We start from the raw sequence: 26,635 nt of genomic DNA, 5'->3' as shown, positions 1-26,635 counted from the left end.
CTTTGTCTATCACATATTCTGTAATGAAAGTTTCCTCTAGACTCCATTCTTCATTGCCTTATAAAATTGTTTTAATTCTACAATTTTACTAAAGAAACTTTCTCACTGTCTATTCACATAACACTTTTCAGGATTAAACATTGAACCCTTTGTGATACATTGAATAGACAGTGGGAAAATGAATCATAAAATTCCTCAAATTCATAGTGAAGAGCCTTTACTGAGCCATCAATGGGCAACCCCATTATTTGCAGCCCCAGGGAAGGACAGGACCCATGACCTGACAGGAACACACACAGTCTCAGCCTCAGCAGTTTCCTCCTGAAGAACATCCAGACCAGATTACCTTTCACAGGTGAAGATGGATTCTAATGCAGTGCCTGGATCTTTGACGATGACCTTCTCACAGTACCAGTACTGGGCTTTGTCATTAGCTTCGCAGTGCAACAGCACCTTCTGCAGGTTTCCAAGAGACACTGCTTCTATCTGAAATGCATCAATCTGGTGGAGAAAAACCCCATGGAAATAACTAGAGCCCAGCAAATGACAATAAGAGTAGCCCAAGTCTGTCAGGAGTGGCACAGTGCTTGAAGAAAGAAAACTTTACTGCAGTTAATAGAAAAATGGGCAATAAAGGAAGGAAACATAAGCAAAGTACTATTTATTAAAATATATTTCTGGATGCTTTCTCTTTTCCATTTTATTTTCTTCATTGGACTTTCAGAATTGAAATGAAACAGAACAAAGGGGCCTCCAGCTGCCCACTCTGAGAAGCAGCTGCTTTGGAAGCGGCTGGCAGTGAGTGGAGCTCTGGCACTTGCAAAGGCATGAGAAACAAGTTTGCCTTTCTCACTTCCCTTTCCTCCTTTCTCCAGTGACACCGCTCACCACCTTCCTCTGGAAAACAGAGGGCATCTTCGGGTTTGTCATGACAGTATACCCTGGAATCTTCACTCCTAAATAGAATCGGTTTATTGCATCAAGAATGCACTGCCATTTTTTATCGATACAAGACCTGAATGAAATGCTCTGCTGGTTAGAATAAAGACTCCTCCCCAGATGCCTTTTTCATAAACTGCTGGTTTATCTGAGGAAAGGGTCATGAATTTAATTAAATTTGACAAGAGTTCAGAAAAGACAACCGTCTTTTAGCTAATATTACTTTATTTTCTGGTTTTGAAAAATGTGAATTCAGAATTGGCCTGTGTTGTCTCCCAGGGCTGGGCAGTCTTAGCTGTGGTCTACAGTGTCACTAAATTAAAGTTCAACTTAGTCACTGCAAAACACTCCCAAGTTTAAACTGTTGGTTGGTATTGATAGAAACCTTCTCTTGCTTCATCCAGACAGAAGCTCCACCTAGTTCAGTGAGGATGTGAATCCTCCTAAATGTGCTTTAGTAAACTTCCTGCACTGTCCAGGATACCTTTCAAGAGGATAGTCAATGAAAAGTGTCACCTATTATGCAAAGCTAGCTGGCTTCTTAACACTGTTTTGTAAGTCTGTGTTATACCATGCATTAAGGAAAATAATTTTTTAAAAGGATAAACTCTAAAATGAATCATTAGTCTCTGATTCTAGACTTTAAATGATGCCATTAAACTTGTCCTCTGACTCCTCTTTATGCATCATGCAGCTACACCACCTTTTCAAGTTCAGTTTCAGTCTATAGTGCACCCGCCCCACTGTATAGGAAATACGTTCCATGAAGTAAGACCAGTCATAAAGATGCTTGTAAATTCTTATCATGGCATCTTGATTACCTTAGGCCACCTCAAAGCACTGCAGGTCAGCTGGGTACTAAGGTGTCCTCACCATTTATCAGTGAGAGGATGGCAGAGTCTGGACCTTATGCAAAGCCAGTCAATTAATTCAGAGGACAATGTCACTGAACACTTAGAGTAAGATTAATGACATAATATCTAAGCTTTGTTTCTGCCAGGAGTTTGTTTACACATGAAAACAAAAATTGGGCATGACATTTTTGGTCTCACTCAATCAGAACCCATTCACCTACTCATTCCCATGGAAACTCTTCTATGACATTCAGAGTAAAAGGCACAGGTGAGTTTTACTTTCTCTGATATTTCAGAATTCATAAGCCAAACAAACAATCTGAGAACAGCCCTATCAAACAGTTCCTTTTTCTTAGGAATACATCTTTGAGTAATTCCCCATGTTAATCCTATGCTTCCAAGTAGTGCCTTCTTCCCAAATATAACTGAAAAGTGTCAGAAATTGAGGGATTTGCAGATGCACATAGAGAACTCCCAAGTGTTCAATTATGTGCTTTTATATAGGACAAAAGGTCCTAACATGGGGCTTGATGTCATTCTAGTTGTCTTAAAGGAAGACATGAAATAAGTTACAATCCCTGTGGTCTGACCTAGATGAAATAAGTTACAATCCCTGTGGTCTGACCTAGAACAATGCTTTGAGTCCATTAGGGGCATGTCCATGCATATTCTCCTTTAAATCTTTTCAACTCAGTTTGTTCTTTTTCTTACACTACTAATTTAATGTATTTTTCTTCTATTGTTCACTACAGATTTAGCAGACCCCATTGGTCTTTCAAGAACAACCTCAAAGAAAAGCTTTGAAAATGAGCAAAAACAAGACCCTTGAGGAAGTCAAGTTGGGACACTTGAATTAAAGGTGCTCTAAAGCTTGGTCAAAGACTGCCAAGCACCCTTCCCTTTTTAATGTTCACATGGCCACATCATAAAGAGCGTTGTAGAAACTCACCTGTCCTCTTTGAAACCGCACCGGCATATTGGATCTGTGCAGCAGTCGAAGGCCAGAGTCTCCCCTTTCCCCATAGAGACAGAGGGAGACTTCAGACTCTGTTTCTGCTTGTTTCAACTGCCCAGTATACACATCAACGTGGTATCTCACTACTGCCAAAGCAATGGGGAGAGAAATCAAGACAAAATACATTACCTCAGAATTCAAGCAGACAGAGCCTAGATCTACATGTTCTCAGGCAGTAGCTAGAAAAACTTACATGGCAAATCTACCATCTGTATTTTCTTCCTATTGAAAAACCTTTGACCTTTAGATTTTAATTTTTGTTCTAAATAGACATTTTTCAAATGGAGAAACAAAAAATTCCTTAAAAGGCTGGTATACAAATGGCATAGAAAGGTATTTTATCCTTAGCAGTGAGAGTGACCTGCTTTTATATGTGATGCTGAATGTTGAAATGATATCAAACTGTTCTGAGGAAATAAGTCAAGACTGCAGTGATGGGTGAGTGGCCAGATAGCTCTGGAAAGCCAGACAAGCACATGCATGATGTTCCTTATATTCACAGCCTTAGCTTTTCTGACTATTGCTAGACCATAAGAACCATTTTGAGATCTGTTTAATACTGTATCTACTGGTGACTGGGGTGGTGCTTTTTAATGAGAAACAAGAATCTGAGAAGCAGAAAAAATATTCTCCAAATACATAGTGCAGAAGCAAATTCAATCACCTACAAAATAGTCACCACATGCAACTTATATTACCAAAGATTAATAACACACATGGAAAAACAGGCTCTCCTTCTTTCATTACAGGAAGCTCACAGACAATGTCCCCATCTGCCTGATTCCGAGACAGCCACAAATTTGCAACAAAATTTATGGTCTTCTTGCTCTTCATATGTTCCATTGTTACCTGGCATTAAAAGAAATAATGGTCAAATGCAGTGATTTATAATTTTTCATTCATCTCTACATACAAAACACACACAGGGATTGTTCAAAGTGGTCACTGTGGTGGCAGTGGAATGGTTGTTAGCAGTGGTTTGCTAGAATCATTGATCAGATCTTTATTTGATAAATGTTTTGTTAAGCACTTATTTTCATCCTTAAAAAATTAATCTTTTAACCATCACCAAGCAGGTTGGTAAGTTTATGACAACTTTATCCACAAGACAATGGAAACTTGGATGTTTGAAATGGACTCTGTCCAGTTGAAAGATCTCAATTCTGCCTGTGGCAGTGACCAAAAAAGTAAACTACTGGAGAAACTCAAAAGGAGAATCTGTTTTCATGTTCATTACCAAAGCAAGGCACACAACAGAACGCTTGAAAGTTTCTATTGCCCTGCAAGTGCATTCCAACACATGCAAGCTGCAGAGAAGCCCAAAACTGTCCACTTGTCTTAGCATGTCTTCAGGGCCCTTGCCTCTCTGCTGACATAACATGATCAGAAGCCCTGCTCCTTTGGACTATTTCCCCATGTCCTTGTCTTCATATCCCAGTAAACCAAGACAAGTCTTCCCGAAGTAACATCATACTTGTTTGTCTTCCCAACTACAGAAGGGATGAAATGCCCATGAGTTGTGTGGGTGTTGTTCTCAGCAATGGGCCCTGCAGTCAGTTTGTGGAAAGCAACCCAATTGTCTTGGCAATATACTGGGTTATTTGGGGATTTCTATGAGACCCCTTTTGGCCACCCAGTCCCTATAATGGAAAACTTATTTGGTGACAAGAGATGGCCAGATGGGACTCTGTCACCCTATTATTAAAGAGACCGTATTTGGGTTGCCCTCATATATTTTGGGGATTTCCCACAGCACTGGGTTTCCTTACCATCCTCAAATGCTTCTCAATTCTAGCCATCTCTCCCTACATTCCCCTCTTCAACCCCATGTCCTTTCCACTCTCCCCACCTGATCTTCCAATTCACATCTCACCCCACCTGCAGTCCACCCATAAAATCCAATCTATTTCCCCATCCCAGGGAGATCCATGTGTCACCCTAGGCCCTTCCTCTATACTTAACCTCTCTAGATCTATAGATTGGGGGTTGGCTATCATTTATTAATAGTTAATTATCCAAATATAAGTGAATACATACCATATTTATCTTTCTGGATCTGGGTTACCTCACTCAGGATGTTTGTTTTTTTTCTAGATTCTGTGGGTTACCAAAGAGAAACAAACACCAACCACAAAACCTTTGACCTACAATATGTCCTCTCTACAAGATATGCTAGGGTAATGGTAGCACAGAACTTGTAGGAACAGCCAATGTCTGATTTGACTTAAAGCCCACTCTGTGAGGTGGAACCCATAACCGACACTATTTGGGTGGCCAAGAACCAGAGAAAGAGATTAGATAGCCAAGAGACCTAGGATAAAACCAAATACTAATAGTCTTTAAAATAAAATAGGAATAAAATGACTCCTAGTGATATTCTGCTATACTGATATATTGGTGCCTAGCTCAATCACCATCAGAGAGGCTTTTTTCCTGTAGCACATGGGAATAAATACATAGATGCACAGCTAGGCATTTCTCAGAAAGAAAGAGACCTTGGAACATGCAGCTCTAAACAGAATTTCTCCATCAAACTCCTCCCCTCAGAGTTCAGGGAACCTTGTAGAAGAGGAGGCAGATAGAATGTAAGAGCCAGAGGGGATGAGGACACCAGGAGAACAAGGTCCTCTGAATCAACTGAGCAAGATTCATATGAACTCACAGAGACTGAAGCAGCAAGAACAGAGCATTCATGGGCCTGCACCAGGTTCTCTGCATATATATTATAGCTTTCAGCAGTGTAGTTTTACGGAACTCCTGAGTGTATGAAGGAGTGGGTCTCTGATTCTTGTGTCTACTCTTGGGGCTCTTTCCCTTCTGTTGAATTGCCTTGTCCAGCCTTGATGTTATGATTTTTTTATCTTATTATATTTTATTTTGTCATTTTTGGTTGTTAGCTCTTAGAATCCTATTCTATTCTAATGAGCAACAGAAAAGGAATAGATCCAGAGGAGAGAGGAGATGGGGAAGGAGTGGGAGGAATACAGAGAGGGGAAATTGTGATCAAGGTACACTGTATGAGAAAAGAATCTATTTTCAGTAAATAAAAAAAATCAAAAGTAAATAAATAAAATTTTAAAAATTGTGTTTTATTGAAAGAAATCCAAAGTTCCTTTTAAAATGCAAAATGAAATAAAAATGTTTTAAACAATGGTTTGGGGCTCCTTTCTAACATCTTCCAAGTACTGTACAGAGGAATGTGTTGGTGTGTAGCTGGCTTTATACACACCAACACATGATGAACATTGGAAATGTGGAAGATATGCTGTAAGATCTGGTTCTAGGCAGGGAGAGCCAGTGCCAAGGTCAGAGATTAACATTTCTTTCTGGTGTCGAAATGTGAAAAGGTCATAAGGCTTTAACTGCTCTTGAAGAACATTTTAAGTGTCCTTGCAAATCAGATGCAGTGTCAGCCATGGGCTCTGAAGACTTACACTTCCTCCTGCACCTCTTGCTACTCTCATTAGTTACAAGCACTGGACAAGGGATCAGGGACGAACATCAGCTCTCTCAAATGCTCAGATTCATGTTTAGTTGAAATAAGCTAGCACAATTTTGAGAGTGCGTCAATAAGTTGTTGGTACCTTCTGGGATTAAACATTTGACTAAAGATTTTCAGAAAAGAAGCTGGTCTTCCCTGCTGCTCACTGAGACAAAAACCATTTTCCTGCTGTAGTTCAGTACTTGATCTTTCTTTTTAGTGATTCCTTCTAGAACTCTGAAGTCAGGAAGTAACCAAAAATGAAAGGAAATGGAAATACTTATGAGATAATTCAGCTAAATCTGAAGATTTCCTGGGGATCATACCAATCAAGCTATTATCTCTTGTAGTGAAAGGGTTAATTACCAGATTCACCAAACCTATGGCTCAAAAGTATTGAAAGGTTTCAGAAGGACTTTATTCTATTTGAGTCACTTTATGCAAGTACTGTGTACTAGAGGCAGCCAGCAGGTAGGAGAAGGGGCTCTGGGCCACTCTGGCCTCTTGAAGTGTAAATGAGCCGAGCATTCCAAAATGCTCTTTTACCTGTTCATCATACATGGTCATGACTCAGCCATGAAACTCTAAGCAATACTATATGATTTCTCTTTGATTAACATGAACTTACAAAGTCTTTCACATATTTTATAAATATTTCCTAAGTGAACAATATTTATTTTTATCAATTTATAATTAATTTCCACAAATATTTGCCCAACATCTGATGAGCACTATTGTAGGTTTGGTATCTATGGCATAGCTCCTATTCTGTTACTTGCCAATGGAGGTCACACAGTAAACAAATATAAAGATAGTAGATAAAAACTGTGCTACATAGAAAAGAAAAGGAGTTGATATAATTGAGAGCCCCTGGCTGCTCGCTCAGTTTTGAGTCAAAGGGCATTCTGCAGCATGAGACCAGTGAGGCTTGAGTGCCATGACCATGTGCAGAGATGTCACAGGAGTGGGGGACAGCTGGGGATAGAGTTGATGTGATCTCTCTCTCTCTCTCTCTCTCTCTCTCTCTCTCTCTCTCTCTCTCTCTCTCCCCCCCCCCCCCCCTCAAGATCATGCCAGTTCTCTGAAGCTTGCTTGCTAATGTTTGAAAAAAGAAACTGAAGAAATATTATAGGAGACTTTCAGCAGAAAGGAAACTTAAAAAATGGAATTTAGAATAAAATGATGATAATGCAATGAAAAAAATACATAAAATAGAGATAAGGTCCAGCAGTGAGGTCACTGAGATTCCTAGGATTTGGAAGCACGAGAAGTAACTAACTCAGAAGAATGTACAGGGTTCTGCCTTGAGCTGTAGGAGGGTGGCAACAGTATAACAGTGTACAATGCCATAGACTCCCCCAGGTATATTGAAAGTCCTATGATACAGACCCCCTAGTACCCAGATAGCCCCATGCCACAGACCCACTACTACACTGATGGCCCTATGACACTTCTCCTCATGCATCCATCTCCTCATGCAAGTAAGCCTAAAGGAGAAGCAGCTGTGGGTCCCTGATGAAGAGTTCTGATAGAGCTTCACTTAATCCTTTCACTTGGTGTGTAGAACTTGTGGGATAGGGCACAAGTAAAATTGTGCCCTACTAAAGTTAGAGAAGCCTTAGAAAGTGACAAATTTGGAGAAATTAAACATCTTTTATGCCTGTGACTTCAATTCTAAAGTTTATAACTTGATTTGAAACAACGTGAATTCCAGAGAAGGAAATATAAAAAAAATCAAAGATTAAAAAAAATTTTTTGACAGTACTTGCTAAAATGCTTTCCAATTGTTCTTTCCTCAAGAGAGTTAACTTTTGTCTGACTATGCTCAGCTATAGGCACCTTCTTTTAAATCCCAAGTTACTCAAAAGTTAAGTTAGAATCAATGCAATAACCTAGATCACAGTTCTATTGCAATAGCATGGGCACTGACTGGCACACTTGGTCAATGTATAAAAGGAAGTCAGACCTCCAAAGCATCCCTAATATTTGTTGTGAATGAGAAAGAAAAGTATAACAGTGTACAATGCCATAGACTCCCCCAGGTATATTGAAAGTCCTATGATACAGACCCCCTAGTACCCAGATAGCCCCATGCCACAGACCCACTAGTGTACTGATGGCCCCATGCCACAGACCCACTACTACACTGATGGCCCTATGACACAGACGCTCTAGTACACTGATGGCCCTGTGACACAGACGCTCTAGTACACTGATGGCCCTGTGACACAGACACTCTAGTACACTGATGGCCCTGTGACACAGATGCTCTAGTACACTGATGGCCCTGTGACACAGACCCTCTAGTACACTGATGGCCTTCAGTTGTCAGAATGTCAGGAAATAGGTGGCCACTCCTTAAATTTTAATTTTGATGTTTTACTGATTTTGTGCTTGAAACTCTGAGAAGTTCAGCCAACACTTGTTAGACCCACTGACTTGCCCCAAACAGTAATGTGTTCTAAGTAAATTCTTGGTAATCACAAGATGTAAGGAGTGCATCAGTACCAGCTGGGGAAGGAACCTCATGGGACATAGCCTAACGATGGCAGATGTTCAGATTTCCTCAGTCCATTAAAGGCTGCCATGGTTCATTATAGAAACAAAACTTCCCTTTTAATTCATAAATAGTATTTTCTCCTGGCTTTCATACTGAAGCATGATCTTATATTATTCTATCTATATTAAAAGATCTAACACTTTGACTTTTGTTCTAGCTTTGGTAAAGAGCCACTGAGCGTGAACTACAGGACTGGCACCAACTTCAATGTCAAATGTGAGAAAGGAATGGGGTGAATTTCTAGAAGTTATTTTGCATTATAATATGAGCTATTCAGTTTCCTTTTTAAACAACAGTGCAGAAAATAAATATTGTCTTTACAATAAAATACCCAGCACTTGCTTTGGTTTCCTAAATGAACAGAAAGGTTCTAGGAATGTCCTTGACAAAAACTGCAGCTCTAGTGCAGAGCTTGCCCTGAGGAATCATAGCTCCACATATGAAGGGTTTTACAAGACAACATTGCCATACAAGACTACTTTGTTTCTAAGAAACTTAAAATCTCTGGATTACTTTAAGAAATTGCACCCAATAGACAAACAAATTTCCTAAAAAATATCTGAGAGTCATGGCAACAACTGAGCACCTAGGCTATAACACCTCAGTCACCCAAGCTTTCTGCTCAGAATCTCAAAGCAGTAGAGGGATCAATTCAGTTCTTAAAAAACTTTCAGGAGGGAGGGAATTTTACTGGCTTATGAAAATTAACATTGCATTTCCAAGAAAGGCTAAGTATGTAGTATGTCAATGATGGACTGAACTCTTAAAGACAGTAACTATACCTGTGTCATCTTGGTGAGTTCAAACATCAAGCAGAACCATTCTTTACAATGGGTACACTAGCAACACTGGGAACATTTTGCATACGAGTACAAATTGTTTGTGCTGTTAATTATTTTAGCATTGAAGTCCAAGGACTGAGCTGTTGTTCTCCTCCTCAAACTCTGACATATTAAAGTATGAAATGAAAATTGTCATTGCTTACCTGTCCTAAAACATAAAGTGAGTATGACTAGTCTATGCTATATAAGAAAAAAATATTAAGAGGACCAATAGAGAAGGCATAAGAATTACCAAATTATGCCACTGAGCAAAGAGTGTTGTCCAGTGCAGTCATGAAGCACCGAGCAAGGAGACTATTTGTCAGACAGACTGATAATGGCAACATTTTGCACAGGACTGTGTCTACAAAACTGAGTAGTGCTGTAAGAGATGATGGCAAAAGACCTCTGCATTTATCAGCTGGATCTACCTGAATAAGATCAGGGTACATTTATCTGCCAAAGTCCATTCCAGCTAGAGACCATTCAAGTACAAAGAAACTCTAAGCTACTTCAGTAACAGATACTTCCACTTGCAATGGCAAATAAGTCACTTAAATATGTGACTAAAAACATTTCATGACAATTTGTTCCCATCACTGATAACTGAGAGAGATGCAACATTTACCCCATCTCCCCTAGGTGTGCCTTCACTCACCCCTCTCTACTCTCCAAGGTCCTCCCTCCACAAGTCCTTCCCAGCTGCTCTGAGGAAGACATTTACCTTTCTTGCTGGAAAACTGCTGTAACTATGGCTTCAACTTTACCCACCCTCTAATTTCTGTTTGCTATTAAATCTTGTTTCTCCTCAAAATTGACCATGAGACCCATTTTCATTCTAATTTGGGATCATTTTCATAGCTAAGGCCAGACCCATTAAATTTATGACTTTCTCTCATATATAATACACTTATTATATTATTACCATAATAATACACTAATAACACACTTTTTCTAGATCAAGTGATTTGTTGGGATCCCATGTTTATTATCTCATTTTCTAAGTCATGTCAGTGATAAACACCTATGTATTGTTAATTATGAGTAGAGTCATACAAATATCCATTGTTTCCCACTGTATAATTGTCATGTTAATGAGATAGAGATGGCCTCTGAATATTGGTCCCTATGTTTCTTATTTCTTTGTGAAGTTCAGACCCGGCACAAAAACCCATAGACAATAAACTCAAAATTTTAAACATCCAATAAATTTTAAAATAGTCTAAATTTTTATTACAATAAAACAAATATCCTCAGGGCTGGAGAGGTGGTTAGGTGGTTATAAAACATGAACTGCTTTTGCAGAAGATCCAACTTTGGTTCCTAGCACCCATGTTTGGCAGCTCACAAGCATCTGCAACTCCAGTTCCAGCAGGATGTGGCACCTCTAGGCTCTGAAGGCACCTGAACTTGCAAGCCCATAGTCTCAGAGACACAGACATTCACATAATTTAAAATAATAAAATAAATCTTCTTTCAAAAGAAAACAAATATCAACAATCAGACCTTGAGCTACTTAGAGACTTCTTATTCCATATACCCACAAAACTGTGACCAATTGCTGATAAGTATTTGCAAGATGTATTTTGTTACGTAAGGCCCCAGATGCTGCTGCTACCCTTTGGAGCTTTCTGACAGACATCCCTACTGTGTAAGCAAAAATCCCACCAAGACTCTAGAGAGCTCCTATGCTCTCTTCCCCTCCTGAGCGTTCCCTGACAAAGCCTTAGACAGGCACCTACTAGAAGAACCCTCAATGCAAACTTGCCACAGTATCATCCAATCAAATCTGTGGGTGCTACTGCTTCTGTCTAATAGTTACATTTGTTTCCTAAGCAAGCCTCCATACACTGTAAACTCCCTCAATAATGGATAACATAAATTTTATATGATGCTGATAGGTTTCTTGTTTGTCTGTTTTGTTTTGTTTCATTTTCTTTTTTGAAATATGGTTTCTCTGTGTAGCCCTGACTGTTCTGGAACTGACTCTGTAGACCAGGCTGGTCTTAAACTCAGAGATTCACCTGCCTCTGCCTCCTGAGTGCTGAGATTAAAGGTGTGTGCCATCAGCCGGGTGGTGGTGGCGCACGCCTTTAATCCCAGCACTCGGGAGGCAGAGCCAGGCGGATCTCTGTGAGTTCGAGGCCAGCCTGGGCTACCAAGTGAGTTCCAGGAAAGGCGCAAAGCTACACACAGAAACCCTGTCTCGAAAAACCAAAAAAAAAAAAAAAAAAAAAGGGTGTGTGCCATCACTGCCCAGCCATGCTAATAGATTTTTTTCAGAAATATTTTGTCAATGGCAAATTTAGTTTTAAAAGCACAGGTAAACAAATTTCTTTGCCATCGGGCAACACAGAGCTTTTATTATATTTACTACGTACCCTGACCCACTCAAGCTAGGAATAAAAACCTCATTTTACCATGGAAACACTGACTATGGAGCATCTTGTGAAAGCACATCCAGCCTACCACACCAAGGAAGCGTCCTCCAGGCTTAGGCATTAGTGGAAAATATCTTCTCGTGTTGTCTCACATAAATATTGTTCAATATTAATACCTTTTTCTGCTAGGGTTGCTCGAAAATGTAGCTGATTCTAAGACTTGAACAAAAGAAAGTACTAAATAAAATGAGACATATTTTTATGTGAGAAAGTAAAAAAGCTCTCTTATTGATAGCAACATGTCAAAAGGATAATTTCAGCATCAAAATCAGAACAGACCAAGCCTATCAAAATAAAATTCTGCTGTGTAGGCATCCCTTGATATACCAGAGATTGGTTCTAGGGCCCCATCGACATTAATATTAATGGATGCTTAAGTCCATATAACAAATAACATTGTTTTTACATAGAGCTTTTATAGTCTCATAAACAGTTTATATAATCTCTAGATTATTTATAATAACTAATACAATGAAATTCTACATAGCTAGTTGTTAGTTTCAGGATTAACTATCAAAGAAGTCTGGAATTTTCACTTAAGACCCTTTTTTTTTTCAAAATGTTTTCATGTATAGTTGGTTGAATGTGCAGTCAGTGTCCACAGATATGGAAAGCTGACTACATAAATAAAATGAAATCTTTAATCAAGGGAAAGAGAATGTTCTACTTCAGTAAAGAATGACAGGAAATGCATAAGTAAAAATGTAGTCAGAAATTCACTATTTGGCAACCAATACAGTGATGACTGATTCAAGACAGAATCACCAATGGATCCTACACTTTGTGGGTGGGAGTTTTATGATGAGTAAGATATTTACAAGACTAAAGTGCCACTGGTCTAAAACACCCCGTAAGTGACAAAACACACATTATACACACACATCATAGTAGAGAACAAAGAAGCAGACAGCCACTGGTGAACAAATGGGGACTGCTTTCATTACTTCAATTTTAATAAATTTGAAACCACTTGAAAAGAAAGTGTATACAGATATGCCTTCTTCCATATCACTTTGGTTTTGGACCACAGTTCTAGCTGCTGAATTCATTTGCTGACTCTGTTATTTGCTGTCCTCCCACTCTGCTATTCACAGAGGTCTTTATCACTAAGTAGGGGAAGGATGTCCCCTTTCTTCGTTCCCAGAACTTGGTGCCTCCACATGCAACAGGTTCTGCTTGGGATGTGAATTTGAAGGCTCTGTGAGTTTTGTATCTTAGAAATTCATTCCTGTCTCTCTTGAATTCTCTCAATGATTATGATTCCCCCCCCTTCCTCTATACCATCGACCACCATACAGGGCTCTCCCACCTGTTCAGACTTCTGAACTAACTGACTGCACTCACTTGTTCTCATGCTATAAAACTGCACTTCTCTGTGTTGGGTATGTGCTAAGCCTGATTCAGGGGTGCTGCTCGGGTGGTCCAACAGGTTAAAACCTTCTACTCAAGCTAAAGGGCCTGAGTCCAATCCCTGCAGCTATATAAAAGTGAAAGGAGAGATCTAACACAAAATCACCCTCTGACATTCACACACTGTGACACACCACACACACATACACACACACACACACACACACACACACACACACACACACACACACACACACACATGCATATGAATGCATAAACCACACATGCACACAAATGGTAATAAACACAACTTATACAAAAATTCATCAAATATTTCAGCAAATTGAACATTTTTTCATTTACCTTCACTATAGAACCAAAGATACAATAACCAAGATCACAGATAAGATTATAAAATACTTAAACTGGAGAAATATTTTGTCAGATTTTACCAGTGGTATCCAGATTTTAAACCTCAGATATTTTAAATAACATATCACACACTGTAAAGACATCAGTGACAGAAGTAGATGTTAAAGTGGATACAATCTATAATTCTACTCTATCGTTTTACTTCAGTATAATTTACTATTTCCATTTAGAAATTTAAGAACCACCAGGGTTTAATAACTACTTTTAAGAACAATAGCTGCATGGCAATGCTTAAGATTCTCTCAAGACCAATGTACAAGACGACCATTTACTAAATGACTAGCAAAATTACTTAACTTCATTGAGCCTCAGTTTTCTCATCTATAAAGTAGGAACATCAATAGAGCCAAATCAAAGAGCTACTGTTAAGTAAACATACACTAGCACTGGTAAGGCAGCTGGCTTCTGGCAAGCATTCAGCTGACATTATTGACATGATTAATTGCAAACATATAAATAAATAGGATATCCAAGTGTATAATAAAATGATTAGATTTTATTAAAAACATGAGAGATGCACATTTGAATATAAATATATTTATACTAATAAGCACATATATTTATCTCTTACATACATTCATATTTTATATGATTCTATATACACATATATTTAGAGAGAGAGTGCAGATACAAGTATACATGAAAGAGATTCACAGAAAAAGTTGTAAAGACCATGAGCTACTTAGGTGGTGATAAATATCACAGAATAAAAATGCCCTTTGATTCTTATACCTTGCTATCAGTCTTCAGGTTTTCACTCATTAATAAAAGTTCTCTTTATAAATATCATTATAAAATGCTATTGTTAAAATCTATCTCACCATAATGAAGCACTTTAGAGTGTTGTGTCCACAATTTTTTGTTTACATTACTTAGGACAGTTTCTAAAGTATTTTCCATTCCCCACTCTTTTCATCAGCATGAAGCATGAATTACAAAGGAAGTCATTACCCTCTGCAAGCTCCACTCTGGCTGCCCACTCGTTCCGTCATGTCCTATCCTGATCTTGTATATCTCTCCAATGCTGCTCAGAACAACCTGGATGAAATGCAAAGGGGAGAAGTCACTAAGGTATTTTAAACAGCACATCACAATGGTTTTGCTCTTTTCAGACTGAATGTAATTTGCAATTGTTGCTGACGGCTGAGATGCTCTTAGAAGGCCTTGTAGAACAGACTCCTCTCCAGAAGCCTGTCTATGAAACTCGAAGAAACAGAATGAGAAAACATATTCCGTAACTTGACTAAGAATATGCAAAAATAAGTGAGATGAAGGAATGGGATAAAGAGCATGCTATGTCCTCTGACCACCACATATTTCTCACTAGAACCAACACTTTTTGCATGTCAATCATACAAAGAGGGCTTTAAGAAGAAAAACAAAAATTTTCACTAAATAAAAGTTAAATGTATAAAATGTTACAAGTTTATGGAAAGTACCTATGCTTTCTGGTCTTACTAATTGCTAACTGGTTTTATTAATAAAAAAAACAAACCTGGAACCAGATAATGGGTGAAAACTGAGATATCAGAGGAATAGGAAAAGCCACAGCCAACCTCATCTTACAAACTCTCAGCCTCCAGAGAGAGCCACTTCCTGTATACACATGCCTATATCTTTTCTGTCCCTGTCATCTCACTTCCTTCCTCTGCCCAGCTACATCACTTCCTCTTTCTGCCCAGCTCTGTCACTTCCTGTCTGTCTGTACAGACCTCCAGACCTTTATGGTTAACTAGTGTTGGAATTTAAAGGTATATACCACCACACCTGGCTCTGTTCCCAGTGTGGCCTTGAACCCACAGAGATCTGGATGAATCTCCACTTCCTGAATGCTAGGAATAAAGGCGTGTGCTACCATTGCCTTGAAAGGCCCCAGCATACTTGCTTAGCCTAATGCCATTTTGAGCAAGGCCTGAAAAGTACGGGGAAAGTTCAGTTAGAGGACATGGGCACAGGAACAAACAGGGTATCTGCGGTCGGCCACCTGGCCCCAGAACAGGGAACTAAAAGGTCAGAAAAACAACTTGTACCCTAGATAAGAGCCAAGTCAGCAGGCGTGTCGAGCTCGGGAAAAACCACGAGCTGTCCTGAGTTTGAACCTGGCCTCATACGAATCGTCCAATCAGAACCCTGTAAACCATGCTTCTTGCTTCTGTACCCGCCCTTCTGCTGCCCGACCCTATAAAAACCCTCCACTCCAGCCCGTCGGCGCGCCAGTCTCTTGAGCCTCTGGAGTGACTGTGTCGCCCCGGGTACCCGTGTTCCTGAATAAAGCCTCTTGCTGTTTGCATCTGACTTGTGGTCTCGGTGTGATCTCTGGGCGAGGGTCTCTCCAGAGGGAAGACTACCTTCGGGGGTCTTTCATTTGGGGGCTCATCCGGGATCGGAGACCCCCGCCTCGGGACCACCGACCCACTGTCAGGAGGTAAGTTGGCCGGCCACTGTCTGTCTGTATTGTCTCAGTCTGTTTACTTGTCTTTCGTTTTCGTCGGGCGTCCTAAGTCAGGTCTGAGTCGGTGGGGGCTGAAGGAGCTGACGAGCTCGGACTTCGCCCACCGAAACCCTGGAAGACGTTCCACGGGTATCTGAAGTCCCCTCTGGGGCACGGTTTTTCGGGGCCACCCACGCATCAGAAGGATACATGGTACTGGCAGGGGACGGAGAATTCAAACACTCCGTGTCCCCATCTGAGTTTTTGTTTTCGGTTTTACGCCGGAGCCGCGCAGCGCGAAATTCTGTGGTCTGTCTTGTCTGTTTGTTTCTCGTTGTGTGTCTAACCCTTCTTTATTTAGAGACCACCATGGGACAGGCTGTCGCCACCCCACTGAGCCTAACCACGGACCACTGGTCCGATGTTAAGGCCCGAGGAAACAATGAAGGTGTCATTATCAGGAAGAACAAATGGATCACCCTCTGCGAGGCCGAATGGGTCATGATGAATGTCGGCTGGCCGCGAGAGGGATCTTTTAACCTCTCTCTTATTTCACAGGTGGAGGGCAAGGTTTTTGCCCCTAGCCCTTATGGGTATCCCGACCAGGTCCCATATATCGCCATCTGGAGATCACTGGTCGAGAACCCATTTCCATGGGTTAAGCCTTTCCTTCCACAGCCCCCTCCAGTCTCTGGGCCTTCTGCGCCCCCCAACCCGGACTCCTCCCTTTACCCCGTGCTCCCTCACAAGGAGACTCCTAAGCCTCCAGTCCTTCCCCCAGACCCCCATACCCCCCTTATAGATCTCCTGACGGAGGACCCACCACCATATCAAGCCGGACCACCTGGAGAGCTGGCCGAAGCGGCCCCAGCCGCCGCCCCGGTGGCGGCGCCCCCGGCCGTGCCCGTGGCAGATCCGGAAGTCACCTCGACTCACAGGACCCACGGGGCTGAAGAAGAGGACGCAGCCCCGTCCCCCATTGCCGGCCGCCTCCGCGGCCGCCGGGATGACCCCCCTAATGAGTCCAGGGCCTTCCCGCTCAGAGAGGGGCCGAATCGTCAGTTGCAGTACTGGCCCTTTTCAGCCTCAGACCTCTATAATTGGAAACAACATAATCCCCCTTTCTCCAGGGATCCTGTTGCCTTGACCGGCCTAATTGAGTCCATCCTAGTGACTCACAGGCCAACTTGGGATGACTGTCAGCAGCTCCTGCAGACCCTCTTAACAGTAGAGGAGAAGCAGAGAGTTTCCCTGGAGGCCCGGAAGCAGGTTCCGGGCGATGACGGGAGGCCAACCCAACTCCCAAATATCATCGATGCAGCTTTTCCCTTGACCCGCTCAGACTGGGACTTCAATACACCTGAAGGTAGGGAGCATCTACGTCTCTATCGCCAGTTGCTCTTAGCGGATCTCCGAGTGGCCGCTAGAAGGCCTACCAATTTGGCTCAGGTAAGGAATGTGATACAGGGAAAGGAAGAAACACCCGCTGCATTTTTAGAGAGGCTGAAGGAGGCTTATAGGATGTACACTCCGTATGATCCAGAAGACCCAGGGCAAGCACCAGGTGTCATCCTATCATTTATCTATCAGTCTAGCTCAGATATCAGAACCAAATTGCAGCGGCTGGAAGGTTTACAGGCGCTAGGTTTGCCAGACTTATTGAAGGAAGCAGAGAAAGTGTTCAATAAGAGAGAAACTCCTGAGGAGCGTGAGGAAAGGAGATGGCAGAAACAAGAGGAAAGGGACAAGAAACAGCATAGGGAGATGAAAAAGGTTTTGGCCGCCGTTGTGTCTCAGGGACAGCGGAGAGAGGGAGATAGGTCGGGAGAGCGAAGGAGGCCACCCCTTGATAAAGATCAATGTGCTTACTGCAAGGAGAAGGGACACTGGGCCCGAGAGTGCCCCAAGAAGCCACAAGGACCCCGCCGGCCCAAGCCCAAGACCGTAGACCTCCTTAGTCTGGAAGACTAGGGGAGTCGAGGCCAGGAGCCCCCCCCTGAGCCTAGGATAACCCTCAATATCGGGGGGCAGCCCGTGACCTTCCTGGTTGATACTGGTGCCGAACATTCAGTCCTAACCCATGCCGGAGTGCCTCTTAGCCGGCATTCTGCACTGGTGCAGGGGGCAACTGGAAACAAGAGGTATTATTGGACTGCCGAGAGAAAAGTCCAACTGGCATCAGGGCAAGTAACTCACTCCTTTCTGCACATACCTGAAAGCCCCCATCCGCTGTTAGGACGGGACCTATTAACCAAATTGAAGGCACAAATCTATTTTGATGAGAAGGGACCGAGGGTCACGGGTCCTAAAGGAGACCCTCTACAAATCCTTGCCCTCAGTTTAGAAGAAGAATACCGTTTGTTTGAGCCAGAACCCCCGGAGAAATCACCTGAGGAGCTACAGAACTGGCTGAGAGAGTTTCCTCAGGCCTGGGCAGAGACTGGGGGCTTGGGGCTGGCACACGATCAGCCACCGCTGGTGATCTCACTAAAGGCCTCCGCGACTCCCGTTTCAATCAGACAATACCCAATGTCACGGGAAGCTCATGAGGGGATCAAGCCCCATATTCGAAGGCTCCTGGACCAAGGGGTGCTAAAGCCCTGCCAGTCCCCTTGGAACACCCCTCTCTTGCCTGTTAAGAAACCGGGGACAGGGGACTACAGGCCGGTCCAGGACTTGAGAGAGGTCAATAAGCGGGTGGAGGACATACACCCCACGGTGCCCAACCCCTATAACCTTCTGAGCACCCTCCCACCGACCCACGTCTGGTACACTGTGCTAGACCTGAAGGATGCCTTCTTTTGTTTAAGACTGCACCCTCAAAGTCAAATGCTATTCGCTTTTGAATGGAGGGACCCAGAAAAAGGGCTCTCGGGACAATTAACCTGGACCCGGCTCCCTCAGGGCTTCAAAAATAGCCCAACCCTCTTTGATGAGGCCCTACATGCAGATCTGGCCGGATTCCGGGTCGAACACCCAACCCTGACTCTGCTCCAGTACGTGGATGATCTACTCCTGGCGGCCAGGAGTCGAACCGAGTGCCTGGAGGGCACTCGAGCCTTATTGGCCAGACTTGGACAAAAGGGCTATAGAGCCTCAGCCAAAAAGGCTCAAGTATGCCGAGACAAGGTTACCTACCTGGGCTACACCCTGAGCGGGGGGCAAAGATGGTTAACAAGAGCAACGAAGGAGACGATAATCTCCATCCCCCCTCCTCGGAACCCCCGCCAAGTTCGAGAGTTCCTGGGTACGGCTGGGTACTGCCGCCTTTGGATTCCTGGCTTTGCCGAACTGGCAGCCCCATTGTACCCCCTCACTAAACCAGGGGCCATGTTCCAATGGGAGGAGAAGCATCAGAAAGCGTTCCAACAGATCAAGAAGGCCTTACTCGAGGCCCCGGCTCTGGGTCTGCCAGATCTAACCAAGCCCTTTGAGCTGTTTGTGGATGAGAACTCAGGTTTTGCCAAAGGGGTACTGGTGCAAAGACTGGGACCTTGGAGGAGACCTGTAGCGTACTTGTCCAAGAAATTGGACCCGGTGGCTACAGGATGGCCATCATGCCTCCGCATGGTGGCAGCCATTGCCGTATTACTCAAGGATGCCGGGAAGCTGACTCTGGGACAGCCGTTGACTGTGCTGGCCTCCCATGCAGTGGAGGCCTTGGTCCGACAACCACCGGACAGATGGCTTTCTAACGCCAGAATGACTTACTATCAGGCCTTACTACTGGGCTCAGACCGGGTAAATTTTGGGCCGACAGTTTCCCTTAACCCTGCTACCTTGCTGCCACTGCCTAGCCCCTCCGAGGAGCATGACTGCCTCCAGATTCTAGCCGAAGCACATGGCACCCGCCCTGATCTGACAGATCAGCCGCTTAAGGATCCAGACGCTGTCTGGTACACAGATGGGAGCAGTTTCCTGGAGGAGGGGGAACGCAGAGCCGGGGCAGCTATAACCACCGAATTGGAAGTGGTATGGGCATCGTCACTCCCGCCCGGGACATCGGCCCAGCGCGCAGAACTGATTGCGCTCACCCAAGCTCTCCGGATGGCAGAAGGTAAGAAGCTCACAGTTTATACTGACAGCAGACATGCCTTCGCCACTGCGCATGTCCACGGGGAAATCTACAGACGGAGAGGCCTGCTGACGTCCGCGGGTAAGGAAATCAAAAACAAAAAAGAGATCCTAGACCTCCTAAAGGCCCTGTTCCTCCCGCTCCAACTCAGTATTGTCCACTGCCCAGGGCATCAAAAGGATGACTCTGCGGTAGCCAGAGGGAATCGGCTGGCGGATCTGACTGCCCGAACAGTGGCTTCCCAGCCAGCAGGGAGCAGCCAGTTGATGGCCATACAAGAACCACAGCCTGAGAGAGACCCCATGCCCTATAGCCCAGAAGACCATGAGCTAGCAAAGAAAATGGGGGCGGACTGGGAACAAGGAAGACAAGCATATATACTAGGGGACCGGATGGTCATGCCAACCTCCCATACCCGATATATGCTGAGATTCCTCCATGCATTGACCCATTTGAGCAAAAACAAGATGAAGACCCTATTGGACAGAGAAAACACCTGGGCAGTGCTGCTGAACCAGGATCAGGTACTCCAGCAGGTAACTTCTACCTGCCCAGCCTGTGCTCAAGTCAACGCAGGAAAGGTTCATCTAAACAAGGGGGCCCGCCAAAGAGGCCATCATCCTGGTGTTCATTGGGAAATAGACTTTACAGAAGTAAAACCCGGACTCTACGGGTACCGGTACCTCCTGGTCTTCGTGGACACTTTTTCCGGATGGATCGAGGCATTTCCAACCAAGAATGAGACGGCTAACATGGCAACAAAGAAACTGTTGGAAGAAATCTTCCCCAGGTATGGGATGCCTCAAATATTGGGGTCGGATAACGGGCCTGCCTTCGTCTCTCAGGTAAGTCAGAAGGTGGCCAAACTATTGGGGGTTGATTGGAAACTCCATTGTGCATACTGCTCCCAGAGCTCAGGACAGGTAGAACGAGCTAATAGAACAATCAAGGAGACTTTAACCAAATTAACGCTTGCAACTGGCACTAGAGATTGGGTGCTCCTACTCCCCTTGGCTCTCTACCGAGCCCGAAATACTCCTGGCCCACACGGCCTAACCCCTTTTGAGATCATGTATGGGGCCCCACCTCCTGTTGTAAACTTTCTCCATCCTGATATTTCATCTTTTGCCACCACCCCTACTTTAGAGGCACATCTTCAAGCCCTCCAACTGGTGCAGAGGGAGATCTGGAAGCCCCTGGCCAAGGCTTATCAGGAGCAGCTAGACAAGCCGGTGGTGCCCCACCCCTTCCAGATCGGGGACTCCGTTTGGGTCCGACGACACCAGACCAAGAATCTGGAACCACGGTGGAAGGGGCCCTACACTGTCTTGCTGACCACCCCCACTGCACTCAAGGTCGACGGGATTGCTGCATGGATCCACGCCTCTCATGTGAAGGCTGCCAGGGAACCCGACCCAGCAGGATCCAGAAAGTCAACATGGACAGTGCGCCGCACACGAAACCCCCTAAAAATAAGGTTGGCCCGCGGCTCCTCTTCCTCCCCCTCCTCTTAATCTCTGCCTACCCCCAGGGGACTAGGGCGGCAGAGAGCCCGCACCTAGTTAAGAGGCTCACTTGGCAGGTTATCTCACAAACTGGGGAGACGGTCTGGCAAACGACCGCCCTTCACACCCCCTTTACATGGTGGCCTAACTTGCATCCAGATCTCTGCCAACTAGTAGCAGGGTCAGAGGACTGGGACATCCCTACCACTGACCCCATGAACCCCAGAGCACCAGACGTCTGTCAGGATGGTAAGGGAACTTGCAAATGTAGTGACGGGAGATACGGATGTGGTCACCCTGAAACCAGAGCAGCCCTGTCACAACTATCCTTCTACGTCTGCCCCCGGGATGGTAGGGACAGAAAGATGATTAGACAATGTGGGGGTTATGAAAGTTACTTCTGTAAAGCATGGGGATGTGAAACAACTGGTAATACCTATTGGAAGCCTTCATCCACTTGGGACCTCATTAGGGTAAAAAGGACTACCCAAAGAGAAAGCCACTCATGGCGTCCCCTTACCCAAGGACGTTGTTGGGGAACTGTCACGTCAGGAAGAGATAACGTTTACTGGAAGGGGGGTGGGCCCTGTGTAAATTTCACCTGCAACCCCCTGAATATATCTTTTACTCGAAAGGGAAGGGAGATAACACAAGACTGGATTAAAGGTAAAACATGGGGACTTAGACTTTACATGACGGGACGGGACCAGGGAGTCGTGTTTACGATTAGGCTTAAAATCACGGAGCCCTCCGCCTCTATAGGTCCCAACCAGGTTCTCTCTGACCAAAAGCGCCCCTCTTTACCCGCTCCGGCACCCCCGAGGGCTACCCCCCGACCCAATTCGGCCATTCGCCCAAGCACGGCTCCGAATGCTACTGTAACCCCAGTCACCCTCCAGCCACCCAGGCCCGGTATGGGAGACCGGCTATTGAATCTTATAGAGGGCGCTTACTCAGCCCTCAATGTTACCAACCCAAATCGGACTCAGGAGTGCTGGTTATGCCTAGTCTCCACACCTCCCTATTATGAGGGGGTGGCCGTAGTCGGAAGCTTCACCAATTCTTCTTCACCCCCGTCAGGATGTGCCTCGACACCTCAGCATAAGCTCACAATCTCCGAGGTGTCAGGACAAGGACTATGTCTGGGGACAGTACCCTACACCCACCAACACCTGTGTAATCGCACCCAGGCACTTGTTCCAGGACCCCACTATCTCGTGGCTCCCAACGGGACTTACTGGGCCTGTAGCACTGGACTTACACCATGCCTCTCCCCCTCAATACTAGCCAACACGGCCGATTATTGTGTGCTCATAGAACTGTACCCCAAGATAGTCTACCATGCACCTGAAGATATCTATGCCCGATATGAAACAGGGGTCCCCCGTATAAAAAGAGAGCCAGTCTCGCTAACCCTGGCCCTGATACTAGGTGGATTAACTATGGGAGGAGTCGCCGCCGGAATAGGCACAGGTACCACTGCCCTCATGGAAACCAACCAGTTCAGACAACTCCAGGTTGCCATGCATACCGATATCCAGGCACTGGAGGAATCCGTGAGTGCCTTGGAAAAGTCACTCACCTCCCTGTCTGAGGTAGTTCTGCAGAACCGGAGGGGATTAGACCTCCTCTTCCTGCAGGAGGGGGGGTTATGTGCCGCCCTTAAAGAAGAATGTTGCTTCTATGCGGATCATACTGGGGTGGTGAGAGATAGCATGGCTAAATTAAGAAAGAGATTAGAACAAAGACAAAAACTCTTTGAAAAACAGCAGGGATGGTTTGAAGGATGGTTCAGAAGGTCCCCCTGGCTCACCACCCTCATCTCCACCCTTATGGGACCCCTTCTGATTTTATTGCTCCTTCTGACGCTCGGGCCCTGTATCCTAAACAGACTTGTCCAATTTATCAGGGAACGCGTTTCTACTGTTCAGACCTTGGTATTGACCCAACAATACCAACGACTCAACCAGGTGGAAATGGAGCCACATCCCTATTCTTCCCCATGAATGGAGGATTCCATTCCCTGAGATAAGAAAATGGGGGAATGAAAGGCCCCAGCATACTTGCTTAGCCTAATGCCATTTTGAGCAAGGCCTGAAAAGTACGGGGAAAGTTCAGTTAGAGGACATGGGCACAGGAACAAACAGGGTATCTGCGGTCGGCCACCTGGCCCCAGAACAGGGAACTAAAAGGTCAGAAAAACAACTTGTACCCTAGATAAGAGCCAAGTCAGCAGGCGTGTCGAGCTCGGGAAAAACCACGAGCTGTCCTGAGTTTGAACCTGGCCTCATACGAATCGTCCAATCAGAACCCTGTAAACCATGCTTCTTGCTTCTGTACCCGCCCTTCTGCTGCCCGACCCTATAAAAACCCTCCACTCCAGCCCGTCGGCGCGCCAGTCTCTTGAGCCTCTGGAGTGACTGTGTCGCCCCGGGTACCCGTGTTCCTGAGTAAAGCCTCTTGCTGTTTGCATCTGACTTGTGGTCTCGGTGTGATCTCTGGGCGAGGGTCTCTCCAGAGGGAAGACTACCTTCGGGGGTCTTTCAGCCTGACTTCTATATTTAATATAATAGTGGCTGGCTTTTTCCTCTGATCTTCAAGTAAGCTTTATTTATTAGAGCACAAATAAAATGTCACCATAGCAAGTCCAGAACTTTCTTCTACTTTAAAAGCTTCTTTCACTACTCCACTAAAACGCCAATGCTCAAGGAAGAGAAACAGTCCCAACCCACAAATATATTTACTTGATCAGTTTTTATTTTGGAGAACTGGCATCAGAATTACTGTGAACTCAATGGAAATGCTTGTGATTTTAAATTGAAAATATTATGGCATACATCTCTGGCCCATATTTCCTTTATATATTGAATGAACATAATACCTTTAAAGCAAAAATCTAGACCTTGTACAAGGTCACAGATATGAAAAATGAAAACTGCGGGGAATGACTTTCTGTATGCTGTGAATGTGTTGCTCTGATTTGGTTGATAAATAAAATGCTGATTTGCCAGTAGCCAGGCAGGAAGTATAGTATAGGCAGGACAAGCAGAGAGGAGAATTCTGGGAACAGGAAGGCTGAGTCAGGAGTTGCCAGCCAGAGACAGAGGAAGCAAGATATGAAGGCAGAACTGGGAAAAGGTACCAAGCCACATGGCTAAACACAAATAAGAATTATGGGTTAATTTTAGATGTAAGATCTAGCTAGCAAGAAGCCTGAGCCATTAGGCCATACAGTTTTAATTAATAGAAGCCTCTGTGTGTTCATTTGGGTCTGAGGGCTACGGGAACAGGGCATGACTAGGAAAACTTCAGCTGCAAATGGTGCCCAACATGGGGCAAGAATTTCCACCTAAAATCTGAGAAAGAAGATTCTAAAATGGAGCTAAAAACAGCTTCCTATTTGTCTCTCTCAAGTTAGCAGCAGCCCGTGGGCTTGAGCAACTCTATGGCAGGTTCATGGTGTGCGGACTTGACCTACAGCATGGTGGGAATGAGGCATCTACAAGCCACACATACGCTACATGGTGGATTTAGCCTTTGCTAGTACAAAAAAAGGGGGGAGGTTTCTGGGCTACATGCTGCTTTGATAAAAGCATAGACCCTCTGCTTCTGATGGTACACATGGCTCCCAGACCCAGAGCTGGTGGTAAGCGTACCACTGCCATGTTGGGAAGCTGAGGTGGGCAGAAAATGCTGCAGTTTAAAGTGATAGATTCACAATAAGACACATTCAGATGGGACAAACCTCTCAATGGTCTACAATGCGTGTAAAAATGTATGTAGGCTTGGAAGAAAAGAAAGAAAGTAATATATGCAGTTATATAAAGAAATAGATAGTTTTAAAAAATAAAGTCTTTAAAAAAATAAAGTAATATTTAAAAAAAGCCACGTAAAAATAACACAGAGAATCTGGATTGTGTTGTCTTTGGGATTTTTAACTGCAGAAAGACATTTGATTGTAAAGGCTGATCAGTTAAACCAATATATATATTTTAAAGGTACCTTGACTTCAAAATTTGGATGTGAGGATATGTTGCCTTGGAAAGGAGGCTCTGCATTTGTTTCCACAGAAAGCAAGAGGCTATGGATTTGTTCCAGATTAAGATATATCAGGTTTGACCAGCCAAGACCCCCTGAAAGGTCTCCAGTGACACCATAGCCCAGATGATCCAACATCCAGAATGGTTTCAAGGCAACTAGCTCAGAAAATACAGCCTCACGGATTACTCCACAATCCTAAAGTTTTCTTTATGTCCCCACAAGAATACAGTGCCCTCATCCAGCAGGAAGTAGTATGAAAAGCTATGCCCAAATTCCCCAATATACCAAACTGGCTATGGAGATGGAATTGACTCACTCCTTCTCTAAACCCAAGCATATTGCTAAAAAAAAAAAAAAAAAAAAAAAAAAAAAAAAGTTGAGAGATTCTTCTGTCCCATATCAGACGAGCCCTCTGGTGTGGGACAGAGAAAAACCAATATTTTTATTTAAAACAGGTTAATTATAAATGCAATGTCTTTCTAAAGAAGAAAAGAGGATAGCATAGATATGTAGCATGAAAGGATAGATTAATGAACCTACTTTTAAAGAGCAAGAACTTGTTTAAAAATGTTTTATATTGCTATGGATTTTAGTTTATTGATACAAGTTTAAACTTAATTTTGTTATATATACATATATATATTTCTACTCTCATTTGAGGTATTATGTTTATGTAACTCATTTAAATTG

General features: G+C 43.9%; 2 protein-coding genes across 2 annotated transcripts in view; one reads left to right on the top strand and one right to left on the bottom strand.

Annotated features, from left to right (window-relative positions):
* Rp1 (RP1 axonemal microtubule associated) overlaps positions 1-26,635 on the bottom strand; it is a 248,267-nt gene that overhangs the window by 31,875 nt on the left and 189,757 nt on the right. The window contains exons 18-21 of the mRNA XM_052717680.1: positions 14,845-14,931; positions 3,525-3,657; positions 2,743-2,894; positions 347-501 (exon numbers count right to left, since the gene is read on the bottom strand). Of these exons, the coding sequence (XP_052573640.1) occupies positions 347-501; positions 2,743-2,894; positions 3,525-3,657; positions 14,845-14,931 (527 nt within the window). The remainder of the gene's footprint in view (positions 1-346; positions 502-2,742; positions 2,895-3,524; positions 3,658-14,844; positions 14,932-26,635) is intronic.
* On the top strand, positions 15,764-22,473 carry LOC128097279 (uncharacterized). The gene is given in 1 exon segment (XM_052717679.1): positions 15,764-22,473. A coding segment is annotated over 1 exon segment (5,379 nt). The 5' UTR covers positions 15,764-16,534; the 3' UTR covers positions 21,914-22,473.

Source organism: Peromyscus californicus, unplaced genomic scaffold, assembly GCF_007827085.1.
Source record: "Peromyscus californicus insignis strain IS unplaced genomic scaffold, ASM782708v3 Scaffold_5__1_contigs__length_169319896, whole genome shotgun sequence".
NCBI classification, from domain to species: Eukaryota; Metazoa; Chordata; class Mammalia; order Rodentia; family Cricetidae; genus Peromyscus; species Peromyscus californicus.
This window is presented reverse-complemented; position numbering and strand designations above follow the sequence as displayed.